This window comes from Syngnathus leptorhynchus, chromosome 1 (assembly GCF_054491065.1).
Source record: "Syngnathus leptorhynchus isolate UIUO chromosome 1, UIUO_Slep, whole genome shotgun sequence".
NCBI classification, from domain to species: Eukaryota; Metazoa; Chordata; class Actinopteri; order Syngnathiformes; family Syngnathidae; genus Syngnathus; species Syngnathus leptorhynchus.
The window spans coordinates 24,127,346-24,142,695 of NC_141195.1; the positions used below are offsets into that span (position 1 = coordinate 24,127,346).

Sequence of the window (15,350 nt, forward strand, 5' to 3'; positions counted from 1 at the left end):
TTCTTTAAATGTCTCCTCTACCTTTGTTTGCACTTTCAATTTGCATATCAAAGTAATCCCATTGGGACTTTCTTTGCATATTTACATCTGATTTGGAACGTTAAATGAACATGTCAAAAACAGTCGTGTTTGTATCGTTCGCAAGGTGCGAAGACTCGCGAGCTTGTATAATTAGCACCAGAACATGTAACATTGCCAAATGAACAAAAGAAGCACAATTCAAACGATATTCAAACAAAACCAAGAGGCACCTTTCATATGTTGCCTTTCATACACATATTCAAATATTCCCATTTCACCTTTGGACCACAATGCTTGCTAAAATGATAGCTCACTTTGAATAATAAAAGTCCAAAATATATATTGTGGGTATGTTTCTTAGTCAGTGGTGACATCAGGTCTCCTAAATTCCATCAGTTTCATTTTTGAAAGGGTGGGGGGAGGGAATATTTTTAGATTGTTCGCATTTGTTGAAGGATTTTAGGTTCAAGGTCGTTTTTTTTTTCTCTCTCTCTCTGCTTGACAAAAACAATCTGTCTCCTTAACGTCCCAGAGTTCAAAGTCACGATACAGTAAAAGCGATCTGTCATTTTACCTGACAGCGAAATGTCTACGCACTGATATGTTCATCCTCTGAAACCAAATTTAAACTTTATTTTTGTCACATGTTGATGGGGGCAGAAGATGGGGGGAGGACTCAGAGGTCCCCCATTCGCGGTGACATGTTTGATGTGTGTTTTCTCACATATCTACAAATGAAACCGTTCGTTCGGCTTCTCCCTGCTGAAAGATAATGTGATTATTCCTGGAGCCAGTATTTTGGATTGACACACAGATCTTACAAAAAAAATCACAGGCTTACAAACATGGTTTGGTTTCTTCTATGGTACCATTAATTGGATTTGTTATTATTGTTTAAATAATCTCCTGTAATCAGTCTAGAAAGGGAAACAAAGTCAACATAAAACTTGAGCAAAACATGCTAATAGCCATTAGCCACAAATGGAGAAAACACAGCAGAACAGTGGTGAACAGCCAGTTTGCAAAAATGACCCCCGAGAGCAAAGCAATGAGTCACCCGGGAGGTCATAAAAGACCTCAGGACAACATTGGAACAACTGACTGGAAGCTACCATCGCTTCAGCGAAAGCTACTTTTCATGACTCAACATTGAGGAAGAGACTGGACAAAGATGGCATCGTTCCGAGAAGTAAACGACAGATTTAATATTCACCTAGGTTGTCTTTCTCTGATAATTATAATTGTTTTGCAATGTCAAACATTAAAGTGGTGAAACAATGGATAAAAGGAATTGAGAGGGGCAAATACTTTTTTTTTTTTCCATAACACTGTTTAATTCCAGAAATCTGTTGCATTTTTGAACGATTCGATTTATACAATTTTGTAAGTGAGCTTAGTGCGCCCTCTGTTGGCTTGAAGGCGACACTGCAGTAGATTATTATGGCAACCAGCCAAACCAAAAAAAAAAAAAAACAATGTTACATGACGTGACGTTTAAGATTAAATATACAGAACAGTCTGTTGAAAATTTGACCTCTCATAAGACAGCACAGAACATGCATAGCGCTCTCACGATAAGAGAAAAAGCAAAAGGTTTCTCAGCCAATTTGCAGTTCCGACTGTGGCATCAACAAAATGGCAACTTCAAGACCTGGGTTCTTTATTTAATTCTAAAAGTAACAATTTAAAACTAAAGAAGAACAAAGTTGTGTTCACTGCGTGACACAATCTGGGGCGTCCGACGACTGAGAGGCACACCCGTCCGAGGTGGCATCTGCAAAAAACAAGGGAAAAAAAAAAAAAAAGAGTTAGGAATAACTTGTGTTCAAGACGTAACCCCAAAGATCTCACCACTTTTCAAAGACTCATAAAATTGTGCTTCTCCCAGTGTGTTTGTTTTTCAACTGTGAGCTATCAACTGATCAACTACCTTTCAGAAAACCATTCAAGACCGATACCGATACATTGCATACTTTATATTTCAACAAACATTTTGAGAGAGATTTTCGCGAGGGTCACGCTAGTCGACAGACACGATTTGCTCTAACGGGCCACATAAAATAATGCGGCGTGCCGGATCTGGCCCACTGTCCTCGTGTTCGACACCTGTGCTATAACAACACTGGCGTTGGGCTGAAACTTCAAATTGGTCGATGTCGTATTTTATTGCACAAATCGAAACTGTTTTACAAACAGTTGACCAATCTAAAAGGGTTCAAAATGGCTGGCTCTCTTGACCAATGCTACGTTAAGTGGTTGAGCAAGCACGGCATTTTTGGCATCACCGAAGTTAAAAAAAATAAAATAAAATAATCGCCAAGAGAGTGACGTGACGCCTGTGCAGAAATGTAAAGTCACCCAAAAAAGGAAGACGTGCATTTGGTAGCAGGCCCACTTCAGTGTGTCAGTGCAGTCCAATGAAAATTATCCCCTTCTAACTTCCCATTATTTTGAAGAATGTGACAAAAATGCTAACATCCGAAACGTGAGCGACGGCAGTTACCGACCGCTCTGTGCATCCGTTTGGACGGGAGCGTGGGCAACCTCTGACAGAGATAAACCAGCCTTAAATTGCAGCCGAAGCGGACCGCCGGCTAAGATTCGCTCATGGCGTTTACCTGCGGCGAGTCCGAGGCTGGAGTTATCGAAGAACTTTCTGGGAAACGTTCTGGAAAGCACATCCGTGGTTGCGCCCTCGTCAAAAAAGCGGCTTTTCGGAGAATTGAGCGGCGGGATGCGTGGTGCGTCCGACTGCCTCGCGGGGGAGTCCGGGACCTTTTGGGACGCGAGTAGCAACTTCTTCGGTGACTGAGGGAAGAGGTCCGGGCACGTGGGTAGTCCACGTTTGGTGGGAGTGCACGGCGGCGAAGGCTTGACGTCCGCTTTGACGATTGACTTCATCTTGAGCGCTCTGTTTTTCCATTTGCTAAGGTCCGCCTGCTGACTGGAAATGACGCTGCGGGCGGGGCGGGGCGGAACACAAACGGGTCAAGAGGGAAAACCCGAGCCATGCGGCGTCTGTGCGTTTGTCTTACCTTTCAAGCTGTGTGATTTTAACTTGAAGCTCTTTGACTTCCTCCTCCAGTTTGCTGTTTTGGATCATCGCGCTGCTCTTGATCCCCAAACCCCGTGGGTTCAGAAAACGGTCACAAAGCTCTTCACCCTTCAGGACTAAAGAAGCATTCAAGATGTGAGGTAGAATTATATATATTTTTTTTTTAAATCGCTAATCAATAAATAAGAATGGATTCAACAATAGTCTTGGAAAATTTGTTTTAAAATACACTTAAATGCAATATCAAATATTTATTTATAACATTGACAGAATATTTAAAATACATGAGCTCAAAGCTTCTTTTTTTTTTTTTTTTTAAACCTAAGAGTACTTTAAGTGTATTGCTTTTATATTTAAATTTTAATGCAATTTTATTTTTAGAATTTTGTTTTCCGACATGTATTTCGGTTTCATTTTTAACTACTAAAAGCATTTTTATTTTCCATTTTTCTTCCAAAAATACTTGGAAGAATTGGGCAAACTGTGCTACCATATTTGGGATTCTAATGAAATCTTTTGATTGGGCACGATAATGTGAAAGCTGCCGTCTTACATGGATCCGCTCCTGTGTGCTGCAACACCCTTAACGATTCCTTCAGTTTCCTCACCGACTCTTCCTTCATTTGCAAGGCAGCGGTCATCCTCTGGATTCTGAAAGATAATCGAGGGAGAATGTGACGAGCGGGGGGGAAAAAAAGACGGGTAAAGTACCGGTTCTTGCCGGTCCTTCCTTACTCTTGTTGGTGTTTATCAGAAGCAACGCTCAACTCCATCGTCTTCATGTACAACTGCGCTTGGGCTTTCTGCAGCTCGGCAACTGAAGGCGATGCGCGTTCCTATCGGACAAGAGCTGTGAGTCGTGAAAAATCTCAAGCCTCGGGAGCATTTCATTCCGCTAATCCCGAATGACATTCCCGACGGCTCCTCGTAGTTTTTAGACGTTGTTGTTGGAACCAACCTCAGATTCGTGCAGTTGGCTCTTCAGGATTTTCACGTCGTTTTTGAGTTCTTCAACCTTGACCCGATTTTCCTTCAGTTCGGTCTCAAGTTGCTGAATGGTCTTCTTGTACCCAGAGATGCAACTGTTGTTTTTTTGCTGCGTCTCTTCGAGCTCCTTGTTCTTGAGACACAACGTCTGATAAAGAAAACACGTCCCCGCTTAGTCACAATACACACAGGGCAATTTCTGTGCAAAAAAAAAAAAGGTGTTTCCTCCATTTACACGTCCCGAAAATTGAGAATGTATACACATCCATGAAGAGCTTAAAATAAACGGAGAACATTATTACTGATTGAAGCCCTTCTCAGTTATCAATCTAAAATGATGAGACTTACTTTGACTTTCTCCTCAGATTGCTGGAGTAGACTACTAAATTCTTGGTTGTTACCGAGCAAAGTCAGCTCTGGCCTTTCTGGGTTCTCCTCCAGCTTCTGTCGCAGAGCGACACGCTTGCTTTTTTCTTCTAGCAACTGGGACTGAGCCCGCGCCGTCACCTGCCGCAATTCCTGATACTGAACGTCGCGGTTGGTAAAGATGCTCTTCAGGGGGTTCAGAGAGACGTGGAGTGAGCACTTTCCCCAGAGTTAGGTTATTTTAAAAAACAAATGAGAGCACAAAACTTACCTGCAAAAGCGTTTTTCTGCTTTGCAACACTGCAGACCTGCTGGCGGCCTCAGCGCTAAAGAGGTCGTGCATCCTACTGGCATCTAAAGGTTGTCTGGCGTGCTCCTCCTGTACCAGCCTAGAGAACCTTGCCCTCTCTCTGTCCTCAGAAGACACTTCATTGTGGTAAGAATCCAAGCCTGCATTGAGGGTCTCCAAAATATGGCCCACTTTCTGAAAAACAAGGCATGTTTTGTCATTTTTAAAAGCGTCAAAGATAAAATGTGGAATTGCCTGTATTAACAAATTAAACCGCAATTAAAAAGAAATAATCTTATGATGGATTTAGAACATTGATGTTAAAAATGCTTGAAAAAAAAAAAAAAAAAAGATTACAAACTAGTTCTCCATTCTCGATGATGATTATTTGTGAATCTACAACAAGAAAAATAAAAGTCACCTGCACGTAAAACTGTCTTTTGTCGATGAGTTCAGCCAATCTGCCAGTCTGATCTGAGGAATAGTCCAGGTCTGGAGAAGAGTCGGCTTTGCAGCACAACACATCCTGCAAGTGCCACTCCTCAAAGATGGTCGCATCAATTTGGATCGACTCCCGGAAAATCCTCTTGAATTCTTTGGCCTCTACCTGAAGGGCATCCTGGAGGAAGAAGAAAAAAAAAAAAAAAGAAAGAGAGAATTTCATAAATCCTGCGTGTTAAGAAAAGACTTAGCAAAAATATCCCATGGAAAGAATGGTTGGTTATTTACAAGTATAATCTGGAGCGTGCTAAGATTCTGGGCTCCTATCCTGTAGACCACGTTGGCGGCTTTCCGGGTGGCTTGAGGAAAGGAGTTGTACTCCTCGTTAGTCAGAAAAAGTTCCGTCCTTAGGCTGTCGCCTTCGAATGCGGGTTGAAGCTGGCCGCTTTTGTGTATAAATTGCTCCAGTTGTCCAAATAACTCCTGTAAATGGCATAAACATGGTTGGACGATCCTTGTGAAAACAATTTCTTCCACACCCGCCGATGCATTTACCTCGAGTTGCAAAGTTAAGTCGCGCAGCCTGGCTTGTCCCGTCACCTTGGAGGCCGCCAAGTCCTGTTGGCAACTTTTGAGCTTCTCGTTGAGTATGGCCACGGTTGAGTTTGCTTCCGCCAGCAACTGAAAAGGTGGAGAAAAGCAACAGAAGAGCTTTCTTCAAAAACGACTCACTGATTGTTTTCTGGACCATGGCAACAATAATATTTTCTTTTGTACAGATATCTAAATTTACATTGCAGAACTAAAACGTGCATAAGAAACCTGCTGTGACGTGGACGCCTCAGTCTGAACCACCGTTTGATTTTCCTTTAACCTTTTGAGCTGCTCCTCCAGCTGCTGCACCTAAAGTATTTGTGAGAAAAGAAGCATGTTTGGATGAAAATCTTTATTCTTTGTCATAACGGAGCTTTGACTAGCATCTCCACCTCTTGTCGAAGGTCGCTCTCCAGTTTTCTCGCCTCCGCCTGCTGCAGCAAACTGGACTGCTTGTGCTTGTTCTCGCTCTCTTGCATTATGGAGACCTTCAACAATCATTTGAACGTTTACCCAAGCCACTGGCCGTGGAATTACAATAGGACACCAACAACTGTGCTATGCTCACCTTGTCCTGCAGCTCCGTTTCAAGCCGTTTTTTCTCACGCTCAACTTCTCCCAACGTCTCCTGCAACTGCGCGCGTTCCTCGTCGAGAGACTTCACTCTGCAGTGGAGCTTCTTTAACTCCTCCGACGAGCTCTGATGTCTACTTTCCTGCTCGGCTTCGATCCCTTTGATCTTCTCAATGAAATACATTTTCTGCAAACGAACACTCGACATTAATAACGACATGAAACATGAACATTTAAAAAAACATCCTACCTCCGTTTGAAATGTTTCAGTCGCGTGCTCGAGCTTGGCCGTGAGTTCATTTTTGTCCCGTCTGAGTATTTCCAACGTCTCCTGCAACTGAGCTCGCTCCTCACTCAGAGACGTCACTCTGCAATTCAAGTTCTCCAGGTCCTCAGCGGAGCTCTGATGTTGATTTTCTGTCTCAACTGGAAAAGCAGCTCTCTCAGCTTCGACCCTGGCAATTAAGCGCATTTTCTACATACACGGGGGAAAGCAAAAGTCAGTGCCTCTGCTTTAGCCAAGTGTCGTTCGTCTCAGTACAAGGTGACAAACCTCCGCTTGCCACGTTTCTGTCACATCCTCCAGCTTCACTGTCAGCTGATTTTTCTCTTGAGTGAGCGTCTCCACCGTCTCCTGCAGTTGAGCTCGCTCCTCAGCCAGAGACGCAAGTTTGCGTGTCAGGTTCTCCAACTCCTCGGCCTGTTGGGCATTTTTCTCCGCTTCGACACACTCCGGCTTGTCTGTTAAAGTCCTTGTCTGTAAATAGGAAAAAAAACAAAAATAATGACTAACAAAGGCCCCAACACTATTTTTGTGTGTGTGTGTGTAAAATACATATTAGAGGCTGAGCTTCAAAAAGACCTCACGATTACTAGAAGACTGAATTCCATTTCTAGGAGTAGAATTCTATCAAATAAAGTTCAAATTGACGTCACCTCCAGTTGTTCTCTGAGCTGGCTTGTTTCCTGTTCCAGTGCCTCCAGTTGCTCAAGCAGCTGATGTCGCTCTTCACCGAGAGAAGTCACTTGACAAAGCAGCTTCTCCATCTCAGATTGGAGGTTGGTTCGCTCAGCGATCACACACTCAAGCTCCTCAGACAGCGTCTGAACCTGTGAGGATGTGAGACTTAACTGGAATGACCGTGATTGTGCACACAAGAGCTAAGATCTATTTACAAGGAGATCCCTAGCCATATAAAAAAAAAAAAAGTTAGTTCTTGCCTGATTTTGAAGTTCTTGGCTTTTGCCAGCGTCTTTGTTTTCATTCATTAACACGTTGATCTCTTCCTGTAGAACTCGGATCTTCTCTTCTGCTATTGTGAGCTCTGCTTGAGTCTCGGCAGTCTGAAAATCCCCAACGTGAACAAAAAGACAGTGTGGATCACAAATTGGCCGGATTGGCTGCATTCTAAAAGAGTGTCAGCGGAACCTTACCTGTGCATTTTGTTGAACCTCGAGTTCTTTCAGCGACGGCAGATCTGAGTTGAATTGTTGCTGCAACCCATACTGCATCTAAAACAGATTTGAATTGCATCTCCCAGAAGAAGGACGGGCAACTGGGGTGACTCACAATTAATAAAAACATGTACACTCTCTTACCATCTCCATATTTTCCTCCAGTTCTGTCCTGAGCTGGATCTTGTCCTGTCTCAGGTACTTCACCGTCTCAAGAAGCTGATCCCTCTCCTCAGTGAGAGACGTCACTCTGGACAGCAACTCCCGAGTCTCTTCCGTCAAAGTCTGACGTCCGGTGTCCTCGTTGAAACACAGGTCACCCCCGTTTGCTTTAGCAGTTTTAAGCTCTTCGCTCAAAATCTTAATCTGTTTCAAAGAAGGTTTATTTTAGAGGCACCAATGGATAGAAAACAAATCGGTAGGACAAAACCTCTTACACTTTGCTCTAATTCAAACTCCTTCTCCTCACTGACTTTGACAAGATTATTGTTCTTGCGCTTCAGCTCTTCAAGTTCATCTTGAAGGGACTGGAGAAGAGTTTGAGACTCTTCAACCTAAAAAAAAAAAAAAAGAGAGGAAACAATTAACTGGAGGTTTAGGATATTTATGAAAATGTGTCCAATTTTCGAAGGTGCTTTCAAGAAACCTGATGCTGCAGCTGAGCTTGTTTCTCTCCAGCCGTTTGCTCAATATCATCATTTCTCTGAACTCGCTCTTGAAGCTGAGATTGGAGGGAATGCAGAAGGCTTTGATTCTCTGCGGCCTAATATTTGACCAAAAGAAAAGTGCATCAATTCAGTTATATAGGATTTTTTTTTTTTTTTACCAAAATCAATTGATCATCTGCAAAAAGGGACTTTGCCATGTGAAAAAGCAAAGCCTTCACTCACCCCATCAATAAACTGTTGCAGCTCTCCTTGTAGTTTGTCCTTTTGCTCGTTGACTACTTGTAGAGTCGCCTCAAGTTGCTCTTTCTGAAACGGGGAGAAGAAAACATGCCTGGGTGTGGAAACTTTAAGAACTGGCTCAAACATACAGAACATCAAATAAAAAGACGAATAGGTTGCAAAGCTACAACGTACACCAACTCAACTTTGCGACTGAAAACCACAAAACTGTGATATGAATCAAATGGTCCCGTTTTGGCTTCAACTTACTTGTGCTTGCAACGTCTCAAGCTCTGCAGTCAAGTCATCTAAAGGCTTTTCTAAATTGTCTGTTTGTGACTCTTCCAGCTGCTTGATCCGTTCTTTGAGAACAACTTTTTCTCCGAGTTCCGTCCTGAGCTCCTCCTGAAGCTCGATCATCTGTTTTGACGACAATAAATGAGCAATGAGGCTTCGGCCTTGGACATAAAAAAAAAAAAAGATATTAAGATGGCAAAAGCTGACCATATCGATATTTTCTTGCAGATCCATCTGGAGCTGGTCTCGCTCGGCTCTGAGAGTCGCCACCACGGATTCTAGCTCCTCCAATTCTTGAGAAGAAATCTGCACATGAGACAACAAGGTTTTTACTATCCTCATCTTTTGAAGCACCTGTATGGACTGCCTTTGATGGGCCACCAAATAATAAATTTAAAACAGTATTTAAGTTTGGTTCATAAACAAACCGGTTTCTCTACGTTGTCGGCTTCAAATGTGGGCGTCTGAAGAGACTGGAGTTCCTCCACTTGAGCTCTCAGGACACCCTCAGCTTCTTGAGATGCCGCAAGCTCCTTTTTCAGGTCGGTCACGGTTCTTTCAAGTTCCACGCTTTCCATCATATCTGCGTCACGGAAAACATTGGCATCAATCTGAAAATCCGCCGCTGTCGGGATTAGTAGGGCCCACTTTATAAAAACCTACTTCTGGGGACTTTGCCATCAAGTAGACTGGTTAGTTTCATGTTCTCGTTAAACACGACGTTGAGCTCTTTCTGGAGATCCGCCTGCATCTTCTTGAAATGGGATTTTTCGGACTCAAGTTGAAGACGCAGGCTGTTGACTTCAGCTTCCATCTTTTCGTGGCTCTCGGTCAGGGTCGCCTGAAGAGAAGATGAGGACGACGGGAAGAGTGAGCTCACAAACAACAATCTATTTCCATGCTGATGAATTCAAGTTCGACCTCCTTTGCCTATTTTCGTTACCTTCAACTCTTGCAAGGCAATGTTTTCGCTGCGCAGAACTGCCCATTCTTTCTTGGTCTCTCTGCCGAGGGCCTCCGAGTCATCGAGAGAAAGCTGAAGCTTTGCCACTTCTTTAGACAAATCTTTACCACACTAAAAGAAGAAAACAAAATAGCCCTTTGTAGATGGGTAAAAAAAAAAATCTGGATAAATTATTGCTTGCAGTTTCATTCAGAGTTAATTAAAAAACATGTTTTTAAACATAACCATATGTAGCTGCTTTGGCAATGTTTAATTATGACAATAATTAGACACTTTAGAAAGAAAGACACTTAAGACAAAAAAAAAAAAGAAAAGTGTAAAAACATAAGGCATTACCTTGTCTGATCTTTTCTGCTTTTCACTGTTTGGATAGTGTTACCTACAAATGTGAACTATGACTAGATAGAAATACTCCATACCATATTCTGAAGATCATCAGCAATTTTGGTTTTCTTCCTCAGCTCTTCAGAAACGGTCTCCAAATTTGTCTTTTAAAAAAGAAAACAAAAACGTTTGATTTTATTCATGCACTGCCAGGACTTAAAAGTGTATAGCAATAAAAGTACTTTTATTTAATCAAATTAAACAGTTGAAATTACTTTGCATAATAGTACATTTTAGTCCTATTTGGGCCTTCTTAGCTGAAAAAAAAAAGCCTCCTCACCTGAAGTTCCACATACTCAAGTTCCCGGGATTCCATAGCTTCCTTCAATGAGCAAATTTTATTTTTCAACTCACTCTGTGAGATTACAAACAATGGCAAAATGTCAACATATCCATATTTGTATACATATACAAAGCAATACATCCATGCACACAGGTATTAAAACAGGGCAGCCAATTGCTTTCCTTTTTTTTTTTTTTATTTATTTCTTTTTACCTCCTGTTCATTTCTCATCTTCTCCTCAAGAGATATGAATTCCTGCAATTCCGTCTTTTCCTCAAGCTCCTGTGAAAGTGCAGTTTTCTCCGTCTCCAGAATTTGAGTCCGCTCCAGGGCAAGGTCCAGGGCCTGCTTGAGATAATCTCGCTCAGACGCCAGCATATCCTAGAAACACATTCAAACAACGAGAACTCATTAGATCATGTTTTTTTTTTCTTTTTCATGTTGGCACGACTGCAGTGCCAAACTGTTTCCTTTCCCAACAGTAGAAATCAAAATCATATTCACCATTTCAGTAGCTAGAATCTCATAGCGCTGATCATCTTCCAGCTAGGGCGAGAAAAAAAGAGGGTAAAATAAAAGCAGCAAAGTGGACAAGAGACTATGAATTCAGTTCACAACGCACTTGTGGAACAAAGTTCAACTGCTGTTCCTCAAATTGTAGTTTTAAATCTGTCACGCGGAGCTCCAGCAACTCGACTTTCTCTACGGCCTGGGATTTTTGCTGCATTTCGCTTTGGAGCTGAAGGTCAACTTCGGCTGCCTTCTGCTCCATTGCCGCGATTTGATCGTGGGCTTGCTGCTTTTCCTGGCCGACGGTTTGAAGTTCAACTTCCAACTCTGCCACTCTTTCAGCTGCCCTAAAACAGTCACGGATAAAATGAATAGACCACAAAACTCACGAGAGGATCATTAGGACTGCACGAGTACCTGTTAGCCATGCTACGGAAAGTCACAAAGTCTTGACATTGGCTTATGTCATCTGACGACTCATCAGGAATTTCCCAGTCGCCATCAAAGTCTTCATCTGTTAAAATCCAGAATGATGAATGTCACTGTCAATCAATCTTGCAGTACAAAGAATGAACATGAATGACGAAGTGGTTCTTGTCCTTACCTTCGATCTGCTCCATCACTGCGGAGGAATGAACCTTCCTCTTCCGAGTGACAGACGCAGCAAAGCTACGGTCTGACAGACAGTCCTCGCTGGGAGACGGGTGGGCCAAACGTAGCATTTTCCCTCCCCACGTAACCCGACGTTTGGGCACCTTCAAAAACAATCATCGGAAGGGTTGTTAGGACAGCAATGAAGGAGGACATTTTCTTCTTTTCATTCTTAGTGACCTTTGGGACACAAGTCAGGTTGTTGCTTGTGACCAGCAGTTTGGTGAGGTTTCTTATTCTGTCCTCTTGCTCCACTTGAAGTTGATGTTTTTCTTGGAGAAGTTGAGAGAGCACCTCTTTCTCTGTTGCCGTGGTCTGTGTTATGGAGGAAACCTGCGGCGTGGGAGTCATTTGGTCAATACAGAAAATGATTGGGATATGCGATCTGTGGAGATTGAGGAACAGGGAGGGGGAATAAAATAATTTGAAAAAAAACATCATGCCTCCTGAAGTCGTCTCTTGAGGTCTACAATTTCGGTGCGATATCTTCTGAGAAGCGCACCGTCATCGGAAACTTCCGTGACATGTGGATCGTTTTTCATTTTCTTTGCAGTGCTGGCAAACTGTAGAATGAAAACATACGAAGATCATTTAAACACAGAGCAACGCGGAAATTGAAAAATAACTAAACCGTCTTCAGCTGAACAAAAAAAAAAAGTAGAGATTTGTGGTTGGTTTTAACCAGTGTTTAAATTGACATTTTCCAAAAACATTTGAAAGCTTACTTTCACTGCCTGTAAATTGAAGTTCTCGCAAAAAAAATAAAAATAAATCGTCGCATTTTGAATGACATCATTGGTGTGTGCGTGTGCAAACCTGCAAAGTGCGGAGCGTCTCATCGAGCGTCGCAGTGGTGATTGTGCACAAGATGACCGTTTTGGCGTTTCCACCGAGGGAGTTCTGAAGAATCCGCGTCAACTTGCTGTCTCTGTAGTTGATGAAACTTCTGGAAACACTGCCAATGTGAACAATGATAAAGCATTTTAGGACTGAATACAAAATGTAACGTACATATTCCCATTCGACATACCTTTGGCTTTCTTCACTGAGCTTCTTTATCACTTGGCCAAGTGTGAAAAGGCTGCGATTGATATTGCAGCCTTCCTTCAAGCGTGTACCTAACAAGTGGATTCATGTCAAGTCAATCCGAGCATTGTTTATCCCCAAGTCGACGGCGCATTGAAGCAAGTGCGCAAAACTCTAGTTATTTACCTTCGGCCCCTGTTTGGCTTGCTCTTTCTGATCCGGCCAAGTCAACTAAATTCTGAGACAGGGAGACATAGAAGGATCACATTAGAATCTAATTGAATTTATCGATAATGCACTTTAAAAGAACACAAATTCAAAAATAATGTGTGCAATAGGGAAAACAAGCGTAACAAGTATGTTCCTGTCATCAGAAAATTGTGTAAGACGACAACCAAGGAAAAGCAGCTGCCAGTAGGGAATTTTGGCAAAAAAAAAAAAAAAAAAAAAAGATGACTTACTAAATGGGAAACGATGATGGCGCCGTCAGCATTTTCCCCTGATCCCAGGTCACTTCTTTCACGACTCTCGAGGATCTAAAGCACAGTAGGGCATTGGTTATTTTAATAACCTAGATAATTTAATAGTCCTTTGTTAAACATACAACTACAGACAATTTTTTTCATTCATTTATTTTCAAGTGAACTGGAAAAGTTGCTTACCATTCGAAAGACGGTGTGTGAGCGGCTGCTGCGCTCGTTCATTTCCGTCTTTCCGTAGTGACGGTTTTCTGCAGGGTCAAATACAATTTAATGAATTCATCATTGTACTGTATGTCCAGATGAGGCAATCTCTCAGACTTACTTTCTCCTTTGCGAATCCAAGCCAGTGCTTGTGCAGAGGAGGTCACCAGCTCCTCAGTCAGGTCAGCAACATAGATGGTTTTCTGCACAGTCAATAAGAAATATGAAGATTTAAAATGAGAAATGAAAAGCTAACAAGTGTCTCGGGATTATTGCCGTCATCGCAATATCAGATAAAAATTGCAATATTCATGCTAAAGGATGATGCTGTCACTTTTTGACCTTGAAAATAAATACATTTGAAAACTTTGAGCAGAAAATGACATGATCCAAGAACATAATATCATCGTGTGTCACAAATATGACATGTAAAATAAAAGTCAACTTACATTTAAACTCTCTCTGACTTCCAGAGGTTTTCTTTTCCAGCTATCTACTAGCAAATCAGTCACGGTTTCATTGTATATTTCCAAGTAAGACACCCTGAGAAGAAACTCCTTCTCTGGACACTGTAGACCAAACAGAACATTGTTGATAAAATGATATTGACAACAACAACAACAAAAAACATAGCATATCACAACACATGAAAGAAATCCACAATATATTTGACCTTTTTAATGGTTTCAAAGACACCATCAATAGCCAGTGGTATGACACCGGGAACATGGTCACTCCCCATCATTGTGAATGTCTTTCCAGAGGAGGTCTGACCGTAAGCAAAGATGGTACCTGTTTAAAGCAAAAAAGGTGACAACTCACACAGGGACAAGAACATGTATAGAACTTTAAGGTGCAAATACTAACCATTGTATCCTTGCACAGTTGAAACAACCAATGGCTTTGCGATTTCGTGGTACAGCTGATTAGTTGTTTCTTCAGGAGTGATCACTCGGTCTGTTCAAAACAGTTGACAAAAGATTTCACTATATTGTGACTGTAGATTTAAAATTTGTTTTTCAGAAAAGCCATACCAAAATTGAAACTCTTTGTTGAGCTCCCATCATCAAGCTGATGAATAGATTTCTTATCTATTTTCCAAAAAACTTGAACAGGCTCTGCCTTTTCTGATGGAACACCTTCTTCTCTGTAACAAGGAAACATTGAAGAATGTTGATTCATGGAATGTGTGGAAATTAATGGGGTTTTTTTTTTCACCACTTTGCGTTTACTAAGGCGTTAGCAGAGTCACAGATAACACTCGCGTAACATTAAAGCCGTTCACGGAAAAATAACGCTTACAAAAGAGTTGATACATCGTTTTTTTTAATGCTCTCCGTGTGTGTTTAACGTAAGCGTAGAGGTTATTTTTATCTGCTTCGTCTATAAAATGAACATTTTTACTTATTTGTGGAACAAGTTACATGAACATTGATAACCCACCTTTTAATAATCGGACGTACTCGAACACACACTTTAACCGCCGACTCCTCAGTCATTTTGTTGCTTTACAGCCCCCCAAAAATCTAATAAAATTCTTCTTGCTAACTTTCTTTCTGCGACACACCATCTATGAACGAGTTGAGTCGTTTAAGAAATTCAAATATCTTCTTCTCTTGGTAAATAAGGTAGGCTTACAGCACTGAGACACACTAGTGTCATCTACTGGTAGAAAGTATGCATCAAGTCCGATAAAGGCGCTCTTTTAAAAAAATAACATATATACATACATTTTCTATACCGCTAATACATTTTGCAATAAACCAAGTAGCAATTCACGTACTATCGTGATAGTGACAGATGAACATATACTTTTCATAAATATGTATTTACATTTTTCCGCATTGTCAGAACCCAGTATGGATAGACGTGAGAATAGTGACC

General features: G+C 41.6%; 1 protein-coding gene across 2 annotated transcripts; it reads right to left on the bottom strand.

Moving 5' to 3' along the window:
• Positions 1-1,316: 1,316 nt before the first annotated feature.
• Positions 1,317-15,085, bottom strand: cenpe (centromere protein E). Of its 2 annotated transcripts, XM_085921959.1 has the most exons (49): positions 14,910-15,085; positions 14,501-14,613; positions 14,334-14,423; positions 14,140-14,258; positions 13,916-14,035; positions 13,588-13,669; positions 13,446-13,513; positions 13,245-13,319; positions 12,970-13,021; positions 12,788-12,875; positions 12,574-12,712; positions 12,201-12,320; positions 11,938-12,090; positions 11,711-11,861; positions 11,524-11,620; positions 11,219-11,453; positions 11,101-11,142; positions 10,810-10,977; positions 10,594-10,668; positions 10,349-10,417; positions 9,909-10,040; positions 9,629-9,806; positions 9,394-9,548; positions 9,173-9,271; positions 8,939-9,088; positions 8,672-8,755; positions 8,428-8,544; positions 8,219-8,335; positions 7,926-8,147; positions 7,761-7,838; positions 7,548-7,670; positions 7,263-7,436; positions 6,880-7,083; positions 6,577-6,801; positions 6,322-6,513; positions 6,146-6,241; positions 5,982-6,062; positions 5,715-5,840; positions 5,448-5,642; positions 5,140-5,337; positions 4,701-4,913; positions 4,412-4,615; positions 4,035-4,211; positions 3,812-3,912; positions 3,630-3,727; positions 3,057-3,192; positions 2,640-2,977; positions 2,529-2,567; positions 1,317-1,795 (listed from the first exon to the last, which is right to left on the bottom strand). In XM_085921959.1, the coding sequence occupies exons 1-49, from the start codon at positions 14,963-14,965 to the stop codon at positions 1,734-1,736; spliced, it is 6,426 nt and encodes a 2,141-aa protein (XP_085778085.1). In that variant the 5' UTR covers positions 14,966-15,085; the 3' UTR covers positions 1,317-1,733. The 2 variants fall into 2 exon arrangements, with proteins under 2 accessions (XP_085778085.1, XP_085778094.1); XM_085921968.1 differs by lacking the exon at positions 2,529-2,567 and having other exon boundaries at positions 14,910-15,084.
• Between the last annotated feature and the right edge of the window lie 265 nt (positions 15,086-15,350).